The 19,491-nt window shown below is 46.6% G+C and overlaps 2 protein-coding genes across 2 annotated transcripts; both read right to left on the bottom strand.

Moving 5' to 3' along the window:
• Positions 1–854: 854 nt before the first annotated feature.
• LOC123113820 (G-type lectin S-receptor-like serine/threonine-protein kinase At2g19130) lies at positions 855–3,253 on the bottom strand. Its single transcript, XM_044535135.1, has one exon. The coding sequence runs from the start codon at positions 3,243–3,245 to the stop codon at positions 867–869; it is 2,379 nt and encodes a 792-aa protein (XP_044391070.1). The 5' UTR covers positions 3,246–3,253; the 3' UTR covers positions 855–866.
• A 7,439-nt stretch (positions 3,254–10,692) lies between these two features.
• On the bottom strand, positions 10,693–14,801 carry LOC123113809 (acyl-coenzyme A oxidase 4, peroxisomal). Its single transcript, XM_044535125.1, has 13 exons — positions 14,611–14,801; positions 14,396–14,509; positions 13,402–13,508; positions 13,100–13,177; positions 12,875–12,998; positions 12,693–12,766; positions 12,541–12,600; positions 12,357–12,466; positions 12,003–12,162; positions 11,825–11,901; positions 11,568–11,739; positions 11,378–11,470; positions 10,693–11,166 (listed from the first exon to the last, which is right to left on the bottom strand). The coding sequence occupies exons 1-13, from the start codon at positions 14,624–14,626 to the stop codon at positions 11,038–11,040; spliced, it is 1,314 nt and encodes a 437-aa protein (XP_044391060.1). The 5' UTR covers positions 14,627–14,801; the 3' UTR covers positions 10,693–11,037.
• Between the last annotated feature and the right edge of the window lie 4,690 nt (positions 14,802–19,491).

The raw sequence follows: 19,491 nt of genomic DNA, 5'->3' as shown, positions 1-19,491 counted from the left end.
TCGCAACTTGAGCAAAGGAACGAGGATCACCACGGATTTTGCCCTCCCACCAGGCGAAGGATCTAGGAACCCTAGCTTTAGGAGGCGACGACGCGTCCCAGAAGTGAGAGAGGCCCTTGCTGAGATCTAAAATGGGGGAGAGGGGAACCGGGTGTGGTTTTATATGAGCGGCGCCCAGCGAAACCCTAAGTTTAGAGGATCCATGGTGGTCGGATCTCATCTGTCCCACGTGTCGATCATCAGAGGCGCGTCCGCCCGGTCCACGCCCCAGGATCCCTGGCCCTCCTGTCAGATGCACGGAGCGGCTCCAGGCCCCCGTGAAACCGCCCTCTGTTGACCCACGGTCAAATCCTTCGCCGCATCGGCGGCGGCTGTGCTCGGTGCCGGAATCCTGTCCCCGACGCGAGCAAAGTGGCAAGTAAAAGCGACGATGTCACCGATGTTAAAGGACTCACCCTCCCGGAGGAACCGAGCATCCACCGTCTTCCCGTGCTCGTCCAGAAGCACGATGCGCAGCGCCTCTCGTCGGAGCCAGAGAACGCCGGCGTCCAGCGAAATCCGCCGCGCCATCACGAGATCTGATGCAAACCAGACACGCCATCGCGCGTCGCCCGCCGCGGCCGGGTCGCTCGCGCCGCCAGAGCTGCACGCCTCAGTCGCGCCGCCCGTACTGCGTGCATCACCCGCGCCGCCTCCGCCGCGCGCAACTCCCACGCCGCCGACGCGGCGAGCCACCGCACCGCCAGCGCCGCGCGTGACACCCACGCCGTGCGCACCGCGCGCCTCCGCAACGCTCGCTCCCCGTGCGCCGTCTGCATCGCCCGAGACGCGCCGCTCGTGTCGGTCGCGTGTGTCGCCCGCTTATGTCAACCCTCAAGGATTTGAACCACTTCACCCATGGTCAGTCGATTGGATTCGCCATCTTGGATACACCAGCAGGCCACCTTGCAGACCCTCTCAGCTTCATCCAAGTTAACATCACCATGTAACCTGTCATCCAGCAAGCTCGCAACGTCTCCCTCGAGAAGTTTCCTTGCAACTTGAACCGGGAAATAAGCCGAATGATCACCAGTGCTGCTATTCTCCTTACATGTATTGTTGCTCCGACCTGATACTATTTCAAGCAACATCATACCGTAGCTGTAGACATCCACTTTTGGTGTAATGGCCACTCCACTGATCCATTCAGGTGCAAGATAGCCTATAGTTCCTCTAAATGTAGTCAAAACTCTGCTAAAATCCCTCCCTAGAAATTTGGCCATACCAAAGTATGCAACTTTAGGTACAAATGAGGTGTCAAGAAGTATATTCTGTGGCTTGATATCACAGTGTATGATACGATCCCTGCAACTATCATGCAAGTATGCTAATCCTCTTGCAATTCCAAGGGCTATTTGGTAACGGACACTCCAGCTTAGTAACTCTGTATTGCTGCGGAAGAGATGTGCATCGGGGGAAAGATTTGGCATGTATTCATACACAAGCAGTCTCATACTGCCCTTGCAGCAAAAGCCAATTAGTTTAACCAAATTGATGTGTTGGATGATTCCAATTGAACTCACTTCGGCTCTGAATTCCTTCTCTCCCTGACGGACACCATCAAGCCTTTTCACCGCAATAGCTGTAGAGTCAGTTAGTAACCCCTTGAATACAGATCCAAAGCTCCCTCCCCCTAGCTTCTCTGAGAAATTTTTGGTTGCATGTTGCAGATCAATGTATCTGAAAGCTACAATTCCATTGCCACCTTGTGCATTATTGTACATGCCGGTAGTGTGCTTTCTCTTGCTCCTCCATATTAGCAGAAACCACATGACAACTGCCAACAAAAGCAAAGCAACGACACTTGCAGCAGAAGTAGCCCAAATAACCCCCTTCCCTCTCTTTGTATTTCTCCAACTTTCTGCATCCTTGGCAGAGATGCGTAAGTAGAGAACCTCTTCATTTCTAGTAGTTCCAATATCGCCTTGTTTGATGTTAAGCAAGTCATCATACCAGAGGGAGCATCTGTCGCTGTAGGAATATGCAATGCAAGAGCAATTATCTAGGCAAGCTTGTGCACAATGGTCTATGCTCCCAACAGCTTCTATAACTATGGGCATTGCAGGCAGTTTGACTTTTGTCATGGGGTAGAACTTGTCAGTTGTTGCATTTCTGCTTTGATTCCTGGCACCGCAGTCCAGTGGCACATTTCTTATGCACCCGCCAGATCGGTCCTCTATCTTCCAATCCTTAGGTGACCTTATTGAGAAGCCCTTCAAGCAATCACACACTTGGGCTGTGTTGCTGTTGCAGATTGTGAATGGTCCACATGTAGCATAGACATCACATTGATCTTTAGGCTGGGTGAAGACCGTCACCCAATCTTGTGAACTTTCAACCCAGATGAGTTGCTTTTCCTGTCCAGTAATGTCCAAAAGGCTAACAGATATCAGCTTGTCATCTGTTACATTTTTTATGAAATACTCCTCTTTGTCATTGTTGACAAATTTAAAGGTAAAAAGATTGTCTCCATTCATTTCTGGCATCGAGTTGAAGTAATGACCATTCCATTCCCCACTAGACCAATATACTATGGACGAGTTGCATAGTTTGTAGAGGAATTGGCCAGGACCAGTGGTATCTAATTCCACACAATAACGGCCAGGAGCTGGATCAATCAAGCTCTTCTTGGAAACAAGGTGACGGGTCAAACCGGTGATCTTATCCACGCCTTGCTTTGCACCAGGGAGCAGACCATCAGTAGGGTAATCAAAGCTCTGCCATATGACGTTGGATGAGTTAGATGCATCTCCTAAGATGAGGTTCCCATTGTCCATGAGCACAACTGTAGTGTTCTTGGCTGTGATATTAGCATGGGTCGACCAAATTGTCGATTTGGTGTCTTTATTTAAAATGACAAGGTTACCATCATCGGAGATCGTGAGCTCCGACATTTCAAGGTTTACAATTGGTCTGTCCCTATTTGCAACCCATACTGGGGTTAACTTGGGTATCTTACCAAACCATAAGCCTATGTACCAGTGAGCGGGAGTCTGTTGGGAGGAGTACTCACTGCCTGGTTGGAAGAAGCCGAGCACGAACTTGCCATTGCGAGAGACGAGCCTGTCATCGCCGGTGAGGCGATCACCGACTAAAATCGTGCTTCTTGCTGCAGAACATGGGGCGTGGAAGGCGGAGATGAGAAGTATGAATGGGATGGCAACAAGAGGCATTGTGGTTGAAGGTTGGATGCGGTCCCGAGTCATGTTTTAACATCTGGGGGTGAAGAGTCCTATAATACACGGTAGTGTGATATGGTGACTGATACTACTGTCATCTCACTGCTAATTCATGGTCTTGGCCTCTTTGGGCGGTGGACTATAACTTGACATTGAGGCAAAGTTGGGTGGCTGTGAACTAGAACTGCCAATTTATGCATCCATTCTGAAATCTGGAAGAGGAGGACGACGACATGGACGACACGCATCACGCATGTCATACGAGCGGACAGAGCATAACCACATGGGGGTTGCAGGTAGAATATTCTACTGTGCTGCTCCGTGGTCAGGTTGGGTGCCAGGGAAAGCCCATATGACTGATGTGTAGACTATAGAATAGTCTAACTGGTCAAACAAAATCTCCCAGAATACAAGGTCTTTTCACATTGTTGACAGGAAGAGGTGTACAAATTTTGAACTGACCACTTCCACATGAACAATGATGGTCCATCAAAGAGGCACGTCGGTTTAACTGCAACTAGTTACATATATGCATCCTACTTGGAGAACGTACACCTCAAAATTTGACAAACCATTGAAATTTTATGGGAGGAAAAGATGGTATACTATTTTCATTTGCAAATAGTAGGCAAAAATACAGCCCTTTGCGTATTGTACAGAAAAGACAAGAGATGAGTGACTGTTATAACAATTATGTAATTCACACAATTGTTATTGCGGTATTATTCACAAGTCATCATATTCCCATCAGGGAGACGAATAGCATGCTGTAAATCCTTGAATATATATTCTCTCTTTATGCGCGAAAAGGTTGTTTATTTTGATAAGAGATCAATTGCTGGTATATCAATCATAAAATGCAGTAATTCACACGGTTATTATTTTGGTATTGTTCACAAGTTATCAAATTTCCATGATCTTTTGCAGGGATTATAGCATGCTATTATATTGCAATAATATTATTCGCAGGGAGAATAATAGCATGCTATATATTATTTCTTTATGTGCGAAAAATATTGTTTATTTTTGCATTGCCCACAAATGATCATTTTTTCATGAACTTGTGCAGCGCAATCAATTTCTGTAGTTGTTGTTGTACCTGAACATTCCCATAGTTAGGTCAGAAGATAGTTTCTCTGACAAAATTGCTCTGCGTAAGAAGTTCTACATACATTTTCCATCCGACCCTGAGGTCCAATGATTCCCGTATGATGCTGTGATTTGATCCAAGGGTGATTGAGCAAATCGGACAGACATCGAAAATTGGTCGTACGTGGAGCGCTGCTCAAGCAATGTCCTTGTTGCAATATGGAAGCGTTTCTACACATCTACCTGACCCTGGCCTCTATGGCTACCCAGTATCCACGTATGTGTTTGTTGTTCTTGTAGAAACAATGTCAGGTCATACTGGTCATGCACCATACAGAACAAATACCGAGCTCTCGCCGTGTTTATATGCGGTTGATTATTACGGTTTGTGGATTGATCTTTATGTAAGCACCGGATCAGTTCCTCGCTCCCCCACAAAAAAAAAAAAAGGATCAGTTCCTCGCTAGGGGCTAGTTTGCTGTTGCTATTCTATGTTGCGGAATCTGATCCGTAGTACCAGTCTTTGTTTATCGCCGTAGCAGTGGCGCCACATTAGATGGCAGTCTTGGCATTTCTCCAGCCCTACCTCCCCACCTGTGCTGCTCTACTGCTACCAGTTAGCATTCAAGGGTGTGAGAGCAGCGGATCTGCTGTTCCCTAAGCAAACGAAGGGAATATTTTCTCAACCAAAAAAAATGGCACATAATCTGCACCCATCTCATCTCACAGGTAAGTATCAGGGGAAATTCTCCTAAACTGCACAGTTCCATTATGTAGAAGCTGGTACTACCCCCCACAGCACAAACATGTCAGTATGGAGATACTGTCACTGGCGGTCAAGCAAGGGGGCGCCCGTGTTCTGAAGACAAAGGCGTATAGTGTGGCGGGCGATTTGAATGGGCAGACCGTCCGGTGTGGGCCTGGGTGCGTGTAGCGGGCCGTGGGCCGTCTGTATTGCCGGCAGCGTATATAAGCTGGCCGTGGGGTGTCGTGCGGGGTATCGTTGAAATAGAATTTGAATTACTCTCCTCTCTGTTCTCTCTGGTTGCGTCTGCATCTCTCTCTCTTCTCTCGCACCGATCCCCTTCTCCCGTTCAAATCTCACCGGAGACGAGCTTAAATCCGGCGCCTCCTTGGCCAACGGCAAGGACGTTACAATCTGGTATCAGAGCCTTCGGTCCGTGGCTAGCTTCCGCAACCTCGAGGGCGTACCCAGCAAATTCCGAGGCGACGGTCTTCGGTCACCCTAGGGTTCGACTGGTGTAAATCCTGACCTGAGGTGGGTTGCTTCAGAGGGAGGCACCACGGCCAAGTTCAAGCCCAGCGCGCAAACGCGACACATCACCGGGGAGATGGAGGCGTTTCAGGAGCGCATATTGAAGGAGTTCGCAGCGATGCGGGCGGAGCAGAGCAAGTTCGCCGGAGCGGCCGAGATCTGCCAGCGTCTAGAGGCGCTCGACGCGAAGATGGAGGAGCAGTCGCAGCGTCTGGACCAGGTGCAGGTGAAGGTCAACCTGTCCTGCGACACCCTCGGCAAGGTCCAACAGGAGCAGGTGCAGGCCGGCAAGCAGAGCGCAGTGACTGTAGAGACGTCGAGGCAAGTACCTCGCTCGACTCCACCGTCAATTCAGAGCGATGGAGTGCTCGGAGCGGCTCCGGGATCAACCACGCGCAGCCAGGCTCGCCATAATCAGGTACCTAAGGAAAATCCATACATCCGCGAAGAGCAGGGAGAGCATGTTCTGTGTGATGATGCGACCGGAAAGAGGAATTGGATGCCTAAGATGGATTTTCCTAAGTTTGATGGGACGGGGGTGCGAATATGGCTTGACCAATGCGAGTCATTCTTCCTGTTGTACAACATTCTTGAAGGTTTCAGAGTTACATCTGCATCTCTGAATTTGGTGGGCAATGCCGCACATTGGTTTCAATCATATAAACAGATGGGAATATGGCATAACTGGCAGCAATTATGCGAAGCAGTGACAGAAGAGTTCGACATAAATGTGCACGAGAGCTCTTACAGGAGTTGATGAGGCTAAAACAAGGAGGTACAGTAGAGGAGTACAAAAATCAGTTCTATCAGCTGGTGTATAATATCAGACTGTATGAGCCTGCTCTTAGTGACACCTTGTTAGTCACACGGTTCATTTTGGGACTGAAGGAAGAGTTGCATGCAGCGGTGGAGATGCAACTACCTGACAATGTGCACAAGGCTGCCTTATATGCAATGGTGCAAGAGAGATTACTGCTGAAAACAAAAGGGAGCAAGCCTGGCTACCAAAAAGGGCAATATACTAAACAGGATAACAGACATGCGGTAGCTCCAAGTGAATTATGGAAAGCAAGGCAACTCAAAGAATACAGAAGAGCAAATGGACTATGTTATAGCTGTGGAGAGAAGTACACTCCTGGGCATGTTTGCAGCAGTACTAATAGCAGCACTGCACAGTTGAAAGCAACAGAGTGTGTAGATCCTCATCAGATCATTTCGGATGCTGTGTTAGATGCATTGTTGGAAGAACAGCCTGAGGAATGTGCCACTATATCTGTCCAGGCACTGTCTGGAGCATCACACCCCAAGACCATACGTTCAGAGCATTAATTGGAAATCAAGTAGTGCTGATACTGCTAGACTCAGGCAGTACTCACACATTTGTGGATCAAGCACTGCTAGACAGAGTTAAACTGAAATCTGAAACCTTGCCTACAACCTTGTTAGTGAAAGTGGCAAATGGTGATCTGCTACAGTGCTCCGAATGTGTGCCACAGTTAACTTGGTGGATACAAGGCCACAATTTCACTAATGAAATGAGGGTGTTACAATTAGGAGGCTATGATATAATTTTAGGCATGGACTGGTTAGAGAAATGGGGAGTTATGCAATGCCAGTGGGCTGAGAAATGGATCCAGTTTGACTACCAAGGAAAAGCTATGAGACTACAAGGAGTGTTACCAGTAGAAAAAACTCAGTTAACTGAAATCCCAGTGGAACAAGTGGTGAAATGGGATAAAGGAAATGACATTATGGCAGTTGCTTTAATTCAACCTGTTTGGGAGAAACAGACATACAATGATGTTACTGCACCAATCAAGGAAGTATTACAAGAGTTTTCTGATGTGTTTAGTGATCCTAAAACACTGCCCCCTCACAGACACATAGATCATGTGATAAATTTAGTGCCTGGAGTTGTTCCAGTCAACAGCAGACCTTACAGGTATTCTCCTCTACAGAAGGAAGAAATTGAAAGGCAAGTGGATGAAATGCTCAAAGCAGGCCTGATAACTCCAAGCTTAAGTCCTTTTGCATCACCAGTGCTATTAGTAAAGAAGAAAGATGGCTCATGGCGATTTTGTGTGGATTATAGAAAGCTGAATGCTCTCATAATTAAAAGCAGGTTTCCTTTACCTGTCATTGATGAGTTGTTAGATGAACTAGGAGGGGCAAAATGGTTTTCCAAGCTGGATTTAAGAGTTGGCTACCACCAGATCAGAATGTTGCCTGAGGATGAGCCCAAAACGGCCTTCAAAACTCACCATGGACAGTTCTAATTCAGAGTAGTTCCTTTTGGGCTGGCAACATCACCTGGCACTTTTCAATGTATGATGAATTTTTTGTTTCCTGGTCGAAAGAAAGGAAGAAAAAAGGTACTGGTGTTTATGGATGATATACTGGTGTGTAGTTTATCCTTAGAGGAACATCTACAAGATCTGAGAGAAGTTCTCACTACACTAAGGGAAAATCATTTTTATGTGAAAGAGAGCAAATGTTCTTTTGGCCAACAGTCTCTAGAGTATTTGGGGCATATTATTTCTGATAAAGGTGTATCCACTGATCCCTCCAAAACTGCTGTTATGTTGAGTTGGCCAGTTCCCAACAATGTGACAGAATTAAGGGGATTCCTAGGTCTAACTGGATATTATAGGAAGTTTGTTCAGAACTATGGAATTTTGGCAAAACCTTTAACTCTGCTACTGAAGAAACAAGCCTTCCAATGGACACTTGAAGCTCAAACTGCATTTGAACAGTTAAAACAAGCAATGGCTACTACTCCTGTCCTAGTTCTACCCAACTTTGATCAACCCTTCTGCGTGGAAACAGATGCTTGTGACTCTGGTGTAGGAGCTGTATTAACACAACAAGGACATCCAGTGGCTTTTTACAGCAAAGCTCTGGGCCTTAAAAACAAGCAACTGTCTATCTATGAAAAGGAGTTCCTAGCAATAATGATGGCAATAGATAAGTGGAGGACATATCTATCAAGAGGGCCTTTTGTAATTAAAACAGATCACAAGAGTTTATGTCACTTAGGAGATCAAATTCTGACTTCAGAGCTCCAGAGAAAAGCTATGACTAAGCTGGTGGGATTGCAGTTCAGCATTCAGTACAAGAAAGAAGTTGAGAACACTGTTGCAGATGCATTGTCCAGAGTGGCTCATCTGTTCCCCATTCAAGCTGTATCTACATCTCAACCTGTCTGGATACAGGAAGTACTGAACTCCTACACTGTAGATTCTGAAGCTCAGGAAATGCTGCAAAAGTTAGCCCTAGATCCTGTGGCTTGTCCAGGTTTCAAGTTGCATAAAGGACTACTGAAACATGATGATCAGATCTGGATAGGAGCAAATACTGGACTGAAAACCAGACTGATACAAGCTTTTCATTCTTCCCCTGTGGGAGGTCACTCAGGAATTCTTCCAACATATTTCAGAGTGAAGCAATTGTTTCATTGGCAAGGTATGAAAGGAGATATTGAAAATTTTGTCAAGCAGTGTGCAGTGTGCCAACAAGCCAAGCATGAATTGTGTAAGTCCCCTGGTATGTTGCAGCCCTTACCAATTCCTGAAGGACCATGGCAATCCATTAGTATGGATTTCATTGAAGGTTTACCCAAATCAGAAGGTTACAGCTCTATTTTGGTAGTTGTTGACAGGTTCACTAAAGTGAGCCACTTCATACCTCTCAAACACCCTTTCACTGCTGCTGGTGTTGCCAAAGCCTTCCTGAATAATGTGGTCAAATTACATGGACTACCACTGTCCATCATATCTGACAGAGACAAGATATTTACCAGCTCATTTTGGAAGGAGTTATTCAGGGTGTGGGGCACGGAATTACAAATGAGCACTGCATATCATCCCCAAACTGATGGTCAGACAGAAAGAGTCAACCAGTGCTTGGAAATGTATTTGAGATGTGTTGTTCATGATTGTCCTGCAAAGTGGAAAAGTTGGTTGCCTCAAGCAGAATTCTGGTATAACTCAACATTCCATTCCTCACTGGGTTGTACTCCTTACAAGGCTCTGTATGGACATGAGCCAAACATTGGACAACTAGCTGGGGATCATGCTTCTCTGAATGGGGAGGTGCATAGCTGGCTCTCTGCTCAGACAGAACACACGAACAGACTGAAAGAACATCTACACAGAGCACAAGTGAAGTACAAACATTATGCTGACAAAAACAGATCACCTAGGGAATTCTCTGAAGGGGAACAAGTGTATCTTAGACTGCAACCATATGCTCGTCAGTTGTGAACAGGCCCTGTCCTAAGTTAGCACTGAAATTTTTTGGACCATTCAAAGTCCTTTCCAAAATTGGAGCTGCTGCATACAAGCTGGAGTTACCGAAAGGAAGCCAGGTTCATCCAGTGTTCCACGTCTCCCAACTTAAATCGCATGGGCCAGATCACACACCAGTTTTCACAGTGCTGCCCAAACCTCTGGATTTATCAGTTCCAGGAGTTGTTCCAGAACAGATACTAGACAGACGTCTGGTCAAGAAAGGCAACGCAGCTCATTTGCAAGTGCAGATCAAGTGGACCTCGGTGCCAGATTCAGCGGCTACGTGGGAGGACTACGAGGTGATCAAGGCGCGCTTCCCTGATGCACCAGCCTGGGGTCCAGCTGGTTTTCAAGGAGAGGGAAATGTCAGTATGAAGATACTGTCACTGGCGGTCAAGCAAGGGGGAGGCCGTGTTCTGAAGACAAAGGCGTATAGTGTGGCGGGCGATTTGAATGGGCAGACCGTCCGGTGTGGGCCTGGGTGCGTGTAGCGGGCCGTGGGCCATCTGTATTGCCGGCAGCGTATACAAGCTGGCCGTGGGGTGTCGTTGAAATAGAATTTGAATTACTCTCCTCTCTGTTCTCTCTGGTTGCGTCTGCATCTCTCTCTCTTCTCTCGCACCGATCCCCTTCTCCCGTTCAAATCTCACCGGAGACGAGCTCAAATCCGGCGGCCTCCTTGGCCAACGGCAAGGACGTTACAGGTACATAATCTGCACCCATCTCATCTCACAGGTAAGTATCAGGGGAAATTCTCCTAAACTGCACAGTTCCATTATGTAGAAGCTGGTACTACCCCCCACAGCACAAACACTGGTCATGAGAGGTGACTCCATATGCTGTACCATTACATAGATACAAATCCAGCTCCGACTTGTCCTTCCGCTTTACAGATTAGGCCCTGTTTGGATAGCCGTTTTCGTTTTAAATACACTTGTAAATAATACATGTCTCAGTCCGTCGTTTCATTTTCAGACGTAAATTGCTCAGTGACCGGTATGATCCGCGTGTAACTGAAACAGCTCCGTATCGAATTACATCCATTCCAAGCGCCCCCTTACATTTGATCATTCGGTTGCACTTATTTCAATCTTACTCGTACCCACCAGAATACAAGATGGGGGTCATACTTTGCTGTTCATCATAGCTGGAGGCAGAAGAAGAATTACAGCCGAGATTTCGCTACTGCAGCAGGTTTGAAGCTCGCGATCCCGGTGATTTCTCTTCCGGTCACCAGGCTGTTGATGTCATAGGTGCCCTCATACGAGTAAATCGGCTCCAGATCGCAGAACGCCTGCAAAGATTGAGATAGTTGTGATCAATGTTTCTTTACTACCATTTCAAAATAAAAAAATGTTTCTTTACTAGACACCGTGAAATGGAGAAAATCAAGTGGCTAATAATAGGCCATACATCAGCCCGTGAGATAATATTTAAATATAATCCAATCCAATGTACCATGTTCGGAGATGATCAAATGGATATTGAATGTTAGCACTTTTTACCTTCGCTACTAGAAAATCAGCCAAAATTCCATTGCCGCCCAATAGCTCTCGACCCAGAGAAACTACCTCCCTTGACTTGCTGGACGTCCATGCCTGAATTCAAACGTTGATCAGTACATTGTACATGTCAAGACATCATACACGATTTAAACAAAGAGACCATTGGCTAGCTAAAAAGCAGTTTACGGACCTTGCCCAAACTAGCATGACCTGGTGTCATTTTGCCTGACTCATAGAGCTTGCACAAGCGCCAGCCGACAAGAAGCATGGCCTGGATGTTACCAAGCATCCGAACAAGCTTTTCTTGGTTGAGCTGAAAGGCTGCCAGGGGAGCTCCAAACTGCTTCCTTTCTTTCAAATACCTATCCAGTGGCAAATGTGCAAAGTCAAATAGGTATAGACCAGTACAAAGATAATTGTAAATTGAAGGATAGGTGAGGTTCGGACCGATGGCACATGTCGTAGACGCCCATCGATATGCCAATTGGCTGCCAAGCCACCATAATACGTGACATTGCTAGGACCTATTTCAGCAGTCCAAGAGTAAATAAGAACAAAGATTACACCACCAAGCAGCAACTCCAATCGGCTAACAAAGAGCAGGGAAGTTGGGGGTGGCAGGTACCTTGCTTATATCCTGAAATGAATTGATGCCTGTTAATCTGTCTTCTTCTGGGACAAATACTTTATTCAGAAGGATATCGCCATTCTGAACCATTCTAAGTCCAATTTTGTTTTGAATTTTTGTGGCTCTCAAACCAGGCGCCCCCTTCTTCACAATGAATCTGGAGAAAGTGTATCATATTCATCATTCACAAGCAGGGTAGTTTTGCATTAATAAGCAGAGAAATAACTTCATACTGACATGTACTCCCTCTGTAAACTAATATAAGATCTTTTAGATCGTATATTAGTTTACAGAGGGAGTACATGATATTAACACAATGCTATCAAATGTAGTCCAAAACAGAATGATTACCCATTTAGTTGCTTTGTGTCTGCATTCCTAGCTAAAATTACAAGCACATCTGCAAACGTGCTGTTACCTATCCAGCGCTTTTGGCCATCTAATTGCCAACCGCCAGGTACCTTAAAAATCATGACATGATAAGGTAGTGAAGAAAAAACTTAAATTTTCTCAAATACAGTAATAAATATTAAACCTTGGTTGCTGAAGTTTTCAAGGAGCTTGCATCACTTCCATAATCTGGCTCTGTTAAAGCCTACAGAAAGCGGACACACTCTTAGGAAGAGGAGATAATGATAATAACACATTGAATATTGTATATATAAGCTACTGGATAATGTGACTCACCCAGCAACCAACAGTTTTAAACTGAGCTAACGATGGTAAGTACTTCTGCTTTTGAGCCTCTGATCCACAAAGAGCTGTCCTTCACACATACAGAATTAAAACACGAGCTCAAGTAAGTTGTTGTTGGTCAAAGTCAAACAGAATATCAAACATAATCTTTTGAAAAAGAACGACAACTTTACCAATTGTGGACATTGCCAAAGAGGAGTGCACTAGAATAAATGTGGAGCAGCTTGCATCAACCCGTGCAACTTCTGCTATAGAAACGGCACTCGCTGTAAGCGAGAGCCCTGGGCAACCATATCCCTGTAACGCCACAAAATTTGTGAAAAACTAATTCTAACATTGTACGTGTACAAATCCAAAATTACATAGTACAGCATGAATAGAAGATTGGTAGTTTGTACCTTCGTTGTACTTCCAGCTAAGCCAAGAGTTGCAAGTTTCGGAATGGCATGAAATGGGAATTCTGCCTTCTCCCAGTACTGCAAAAGCAAAATAACGAAGTTTTTGACACATCAGCCATTAGTTTGTCACAACAGCTACTACAAAGAAGAGTAGGCATCTAAACATGACAAGACAAAACTTGCAGCAGTATGTACTACAAGGTTTCAGTATGTAGACATGTTGCACCATAACATTAGTCCAGATTATGTTATTTCTCTGAGAACACGAAACGAAATGGGAAATGTATGTAGCAAGAACATACTTCGGTCATAATGGGTGCGATTTCTTTCTCTGAAATAGCACGGACTTTCTTCCTAAGCGCCTTCTCTTCATTGGTCAGCAAATCATCTAGCTGGTAGTAGTCCGACACTGCAAACAACAATTAATGAACTTACAAACAGGTAACGTGTAGCACAGTGCATAATTCAAATGCTGTAGATTAATGTGGTAACCAAAGTCTGCAAGAAAATATGTACAATGTTGAATAATATAACTGACACAGAAATTAATTAATTTAGTACGCTGTAAGCAGGTGAAAGATTGTGAAACAAGAGGACCAAGTGCCTTCTTTTGCTCTTTAAATTTTGTGAGTGGATACAACTACTTTCTGACAAAAATAACATGTCCATTTCTGCTTGGCCGTGCAAGGAAAAGTTGCTAATTAATTATATACATTGTGAAAGCGACCAACCCTGTGATCAATAAGTCCAAGGCAAGCATTCTTAAACGCACAAGCAAAAGATATAATCACGTTTACTTTACTGAAAATCCAGATCATTCTTGTAAATTTGTTCTTTACTAGTCTGTTGCAGAGTGCAAATGGAAAACTACCCCATATTTTAAACTGAAAATGACATTAAGGAACTCCTACTATCATTGTGGACAGGTGCAAAAGCAAATAAGTCTCACTAACGTTAATTATATGAACATAATTAAATCACAAACACAGTTCCAACAATATTAACCCAAAATTCAAAATACATTTCCAGGATTTGGGTATCCAGTAAAGCGCTCCAAACCCTCGTTTTCTCAAGAGCACGCTGGATTCTTTCCCGTGGATAACCTCAAAGTGATGAACAGAACAGTGAACCCTCCTCTCCAAAGAGACAAATAAGACAGTTCACCTAACAATTGCTCTACTTGACCTAAAAAATACAACCATCTTACCACTACGTACAACCAAAACCTGCAGCTAACTTAAACCCGAAAAAATGGTCAACGAACAAAATCAATGAAACGGGAACGGGGGATCTCACCGGCGGGCGGGAACAGGGACGCCGGCGTGGCCTGCGGGAACGCGAGCGCCACCTCCAACGCCGGTAGCCCGACTTTCCCTCCGTCCTCGTTCCGCCCTTCTCCGCCGCTTCCGCCTGCACGACACCAGCGCACGAAATCAACACCCCCCGAGAATCAGAAGCCGCTCAATCCGCGCGGGAAACCCGCCCGCCCCGGAGCTCAGTCCGCCGCTCACCTCGCAAGCTTCCCATCTCCGAGGCGCAACCGAGAGCTCGTGGGCTCCTCTCTTCTCCTCCGGGGATCCGAGCTTCTCTCGATCGAGGTGGAGGAGTAGTTGGGAAGGGGGACAGAGACGAAAAGCTTTGCAGGAGAGGAGCTATCCGGCCATTTCGAGAGTTAATAGACGGTACGCTAACTGAGCTGGCGGGCCCACAAGCCACTGACGCAACTTCATTGTTGCCTGATCGGCATGACGTGGCAGGCGGCCGGCCAGCGGCGAGGGATTTTGCGTGTACGCGACGTTGTGTCTATGTGTCACTGACAGATGAGATCAGAGCTCGAGTGGACCCAGTGCAGTTTCATTCAGTGTGTGCTTGGTCGCTCGGTGCAAGCAGGGGCCATCGGATTTCCATCAGACGGCGCTCCCGTTTCGTCAAACTTTCCAAACATTACAGAATTTACCTAGTGAAATACACCATAGATCTTATACTCACTCCGGTCTTTTTTACTCTGCATACAAGATTTGTTTGAAGTATACGCATAACTCAAAAATGGAGGAGGCTGAGATCACCTCCCCCCTCCTCGCGTCGCCTCTCCGACGACTCAGGGGCAACCCTAGCTGCCGCACCTTCTCCCCGCCGCGCCGCCGCCAGAGGCCCAGCCGGCGAAGCGCGTGCTAGTTCATGTGAAGGCGGCGGCGAGGCCTTTTCCCTTGGCGTGACGATGTCCTACTGTCGGCCAGGCCCCCACCCTTGGGGTGGTGTCACAACGGTGATTTCTGCTCCGAGCTACGACCATGGCTACGGGGCTACGGCGTCGGTTGATTCCAGGTGGTGCTCCCCAGTGGTGGCTGCCATTGCGGCTTGCCGGCCTGGTGGCAAGGCAAGCGTTTGAGGCCCGCGGTGGACCTCTTTCTGGTGCGGCTATGGCCACGTCAACCCTGGACCTGCGTTCTCTGGTGTCCTCGGTTCGCCGACGTCCTCTACCAGTGTGGCTTCGGCCACAACGCTTCACACCATGTCCAAGGCTCGCGTGTCCGGGCGTAGCTCCCCTTCTTGTGTTGTCGGTTTGACCAACGTTTGGTTTCCATGTCTTCTGATCATGATCCGGCAGCTACGGGATTGCTCGGACTTGGACGAAGAGAAATCCTTGCTTGGCTTGCCATAGTTGGCAGCGGCAACGCTTGCGAGTGTCTTTGCCTCCGTGGAGGCGCTGCCATGGCCCCCTTTCTGTGCCCCTCTGCGAGCACCGGGGGAAACCCTTAGGTCTGATTCTCGGATTGGACGACGATGGCGTCACGACGTCGTTTTCCTTCCTGAAGGTGTCGTCTAGTTGGCTCGCCGCGTCTCTGGTGTTGGTTATGAAGATGTTGGATGCCATGTTGGTTCAGGTTACCACTCAAGGCGTGGATTTCCGGGGCGCTATGTACGACTTCCACGGTGTTTCCCCCATGTCTTCCGCCTTCGACTTTTACGGGTCCTGCTTCTCACTTGTCATTGTTGTTGTCATTGTTGTTGTTGTCGAGCACTTCATTAAACTTGGCCTCCAGTTTAGCGTCGAATGTATTCTCAAAACTATCTAGCTTCTTCATAGCCTCTCCGAATTTTATTAGCATGCCTTGCACACCCATTGTTCATTGAAATTTATCGTGCAACTCCTTGTTCGTCATGTTCTCCCAGTCCAGCTCATCGGCATATGATCCTATCATGGTAAGGAGAAATAGAAACACACAAGAATATGGTCCTACTCACTACTAATAGGATGTGGTGTGGTGGAAAGTCACAAATCTGTCAAGCTAATACAAATGTGTACCCGTTCTTACCAAGCAACATGTGATGATTGGCAATAGTTATAGTCAAAACTTTCAAAGCTTGGATAGAGCGATTGCCAGGTGGTGTCAAACACATGAATTAGATGTATCTGGAGTTTGGAAGGCTTAAATATTGTAGCAAAAAAGGTCAGGAATAATCAATTCAGAGATGCAAAGTTGAATAAACACTTAACGATAATATTGTGCTGGTCCTAGGCTAGACTGTACTATAGACATGAGCCTAGAACACTAATAAAATCATAGCATGACACGTAAACAAGGGAGAAGCACACTCTAAATCTCTTTTCTTGCTCTTTTTCTTCTTTTTTGGTTCACTTTTTTCTCTTTTTTTGCTCGGCAACATTTTTTTTCCATGTCCTTGTATGTCAACATGGTGGCTTCAAAATCCTGAAAACTCCACTAGCAACTCCGTTCTTGTTCCTATCACGTGCGCCTTCATCTCCATGCTTGATCATGCTCCCACGTTCATCCCTCTTGTCCATGCCAGGCCCTTAATTTGTAAGCAACACAGATGTATCCAATTTAGGCAGAAGAATATTCTCATAAACATTAGAAATATTACCAAGAAACTAAAGTACCTGATAATTTAACTAGCGTGTGCGAACTCTAGTAATTGGTCCATTATGTGTAGTAGTAATAGGGGCTATGGGTGTAAATGTGGTAGTGATGTCCACATCATGAGGGCTTAAAGAGGGTCTGTTTTCACCTTAACACTACAAAAAAAAGATACATCCGTGACATTTTGGGCCAAAAGAATTTTTTTCTATCATGCTTATGACACTTCTATGATGATAATTGTGACAAAACCCGGTATCATCATAGATGTGGTGGGCTCCTACTTCTATGACAAAAAGCATGATAGAAAATGGGTTTTTCGTCCTGTGCGGGCCGGAGACGCAGCTGCATGACATTCTTTGGGCCATCCATGACGGAAAAAACCATGGTAGAAGCGAGGGCAAGGAAAATATCGAGGAGTTCCCGGTTACGGTGGGTGGTCAGGGCCGAGCGATGCACGGAGGGATTGCACGTTTCTCTCGTACACGTATGCGCGTGGGTGCGAGGCGTTGGGCTCTAACTGAACCCGAGCAAGGCGTTCACCTACTGAACCCGAGCGATTGCATTGGCTAAGCGTTATTGAACCCGAGAGATCGATCGAACCCTGGTTGTTAACTGAACCCGATCGAGCGATTCCTTCGCAACTGCTGCTAACTGAAGCCGATCGAACCTGCTGCCTCTTGATGAACCGTGAGTGTTGTTGGGGGTTGGATGAACAGTTTCCGGTGGGGGTTGGATGAACAGGACCCCGTGGTAGCAGAGGTCATTGCCGCTGGATGAACAGGACCCCGATCGAGCCGGTTGGGGGTGGATGAACATGACTCCTTGAAGGGCTGGTTGAACAGTAGCCGGTGGAGGGCTGGTTGAATAGTAACCCGTGGAGGGCTGGTTGAACGGTAGCAGTGGAGGCAGGAGGCAGATGTCGTGGATGAACAGTCGCAGGTGGAGGCTGGAGGACGTCCACGGTGGATGAATAGTAGCCCATGGCGGCTGGAGCGAGGCAGTAGATGGTGGATGAACAATAGCCCGTGGAGTCCCGTTTTGCGGTACGCCACACCCCTCCCGATGAACAGGACCCGTTTCGACCGTATGAGGTTGAAGAGAAGTCTGTTTCCTCCGTTTTGCAGTACGCCACACCCCTCCCGATCAACATGACCCCGTTTCGACCATAGGAGGTCGAAGAGAAGTCCATTTCCTCCGTTTTGCGATACGCCAGACCCCTCCCGGTGAACAAGATCCCATTTCGACCATAGGCGGTCGAATAGAAGGTTGTTTCCTATGTTCTGCGGTACGCCAGGCCTCGTTTCGGGTGTTTCGTCCAAGCCGGTTGGCTCCCGATGAACAGGACACATTCCGTTGCCTCCCAATGAACACGAGGCAGTTTCTCCGTTCCGTCCCAGCCGGTTGGCTGCCGATGAAAAGGACGCAGTTGCTGCCCTCTGCTGCCTCTCCATGTACACAAGCCCTGGCCGTACGTATGTGCGAGTAGGCGTCCGAGACCCCGCCCGTACGTCTGTACGTACGTGTACATGATATAGACGGGACTGCTGAAAGTGCAACTAATCCCTGGGTGGTTTTGGTAATTCTTAACAACATATAGCTCATTGAACTAATACTCTTTCAAGATGATCATTTCAAAAAGTTCAATGATTGGCATGGCATGGACTAGAGACGTGGACCCCTCAAAATGCTAAGGACACATATTGTCAACAAGCTCAAGACTCTACATTTTCATTTAAGTGATCCAAAATCACATTGAGTCCATAGGAAAAGCCAATACTATTAAAAAGGGATGAGGTGTTGCTTAATGGCTTGCTTGCTCAAAATACTTAGTGATATGCTCCAAAAACTCTCAACCACTTTATCATTTCCACATATGTCCTAAACCTAAAGTCAAACTCGGCCCCACTGATTTGATCTATCCGGCGCCACCGAGTTCTTTTGACATAGCCACTGCCACAAACCCTAATCACTTCGGTCTCACCGATAGGGATCTCGGTCTCACCGAGATGGGATTGCAAACTCTCTATTTCCCTTCGTAACATTTCGGTCTCACCGAAATGAGCGACCGGTCCCATCGAGTTCACAATGCAAACTCCCTGTTTCCTTTTCGTAACGTTTCGGTCCCACCGAGTTTGCCTGACCAACTCTCTGTTTTCCTATTACTAAAATCGGTCCCACCGAGTTCATGTGACCGGTCTCACCGAGATCAAGTTATGTCCTAACCCTAGCACATCGGTCCCACCGAGTTGATCATGTCGGTCCCACCGAAAAGCCTAACGTTCACATTTTAAACTGAATCGGTCTGACCGAGTTTCACTATTCGGTCTCACCGAGTTTGGGAATCTGTGTGTAACGGTTAGATTTTGTGTGGAGGCTATATATACCCCTCCACCCATTCTTCATTCACGGAGAAAGCCATCAGAACGTGCCTACACTTCTAGTATTCATTTTTTGAGAGAGAACCACCTACTCATGTGTTGAGACCAAGACATTCCATTCCAACCACAA

The sequence above is a fragment of the Triticum aestivum genome, chromosome 1B (assembly GCF_018294505.1).
Source record: "Triticum aestivum cultivar Chinese Spring chromosome 1B, IWGSC CS RefSeq v2.1, whole genome shotgun sequence".
NCBI classification, from domain to species: domain Eukaryota; kingdom Viridiplantae; phylum Streptophyta; class Magnoliopsida; order Poales; family Poaceae; genus Triticum; species Triticum aestivum.
This window is presented reverse-complemented; position numbering and strand designations above follow the sequence as displayed.

What these genes read in the sequence shown, in the direction of transcription:
- LOC123113820 (XM_044535135.1), bottom strand. Translation starts at nt 3,245, where the DNA reads ATGACTCGGGACCGCATCCAACCTTCAACCACAATGCCTCTTGTTGCC.
- LOC123113809 (XM_044535125.1), bottom strand. An exon ending in GTCCCTGTTCCCGCCCGCCG is followed by an intron (nt 13,509 to 14,395) that starts GTGAGATCCCCC and finishes TGTTGTTTGCAG; the next exon opens with TGTCGGACTACTACCAGCTA. An exon ending in GTCTACGACATGTGCCATCG is followed by an intron (nt 11,740 to 11,824) that starts GTCCGAACCTCA and finishes GCCACTGGATAG; the next exon opens with GTATTTGAAAGAAAGGAAGC.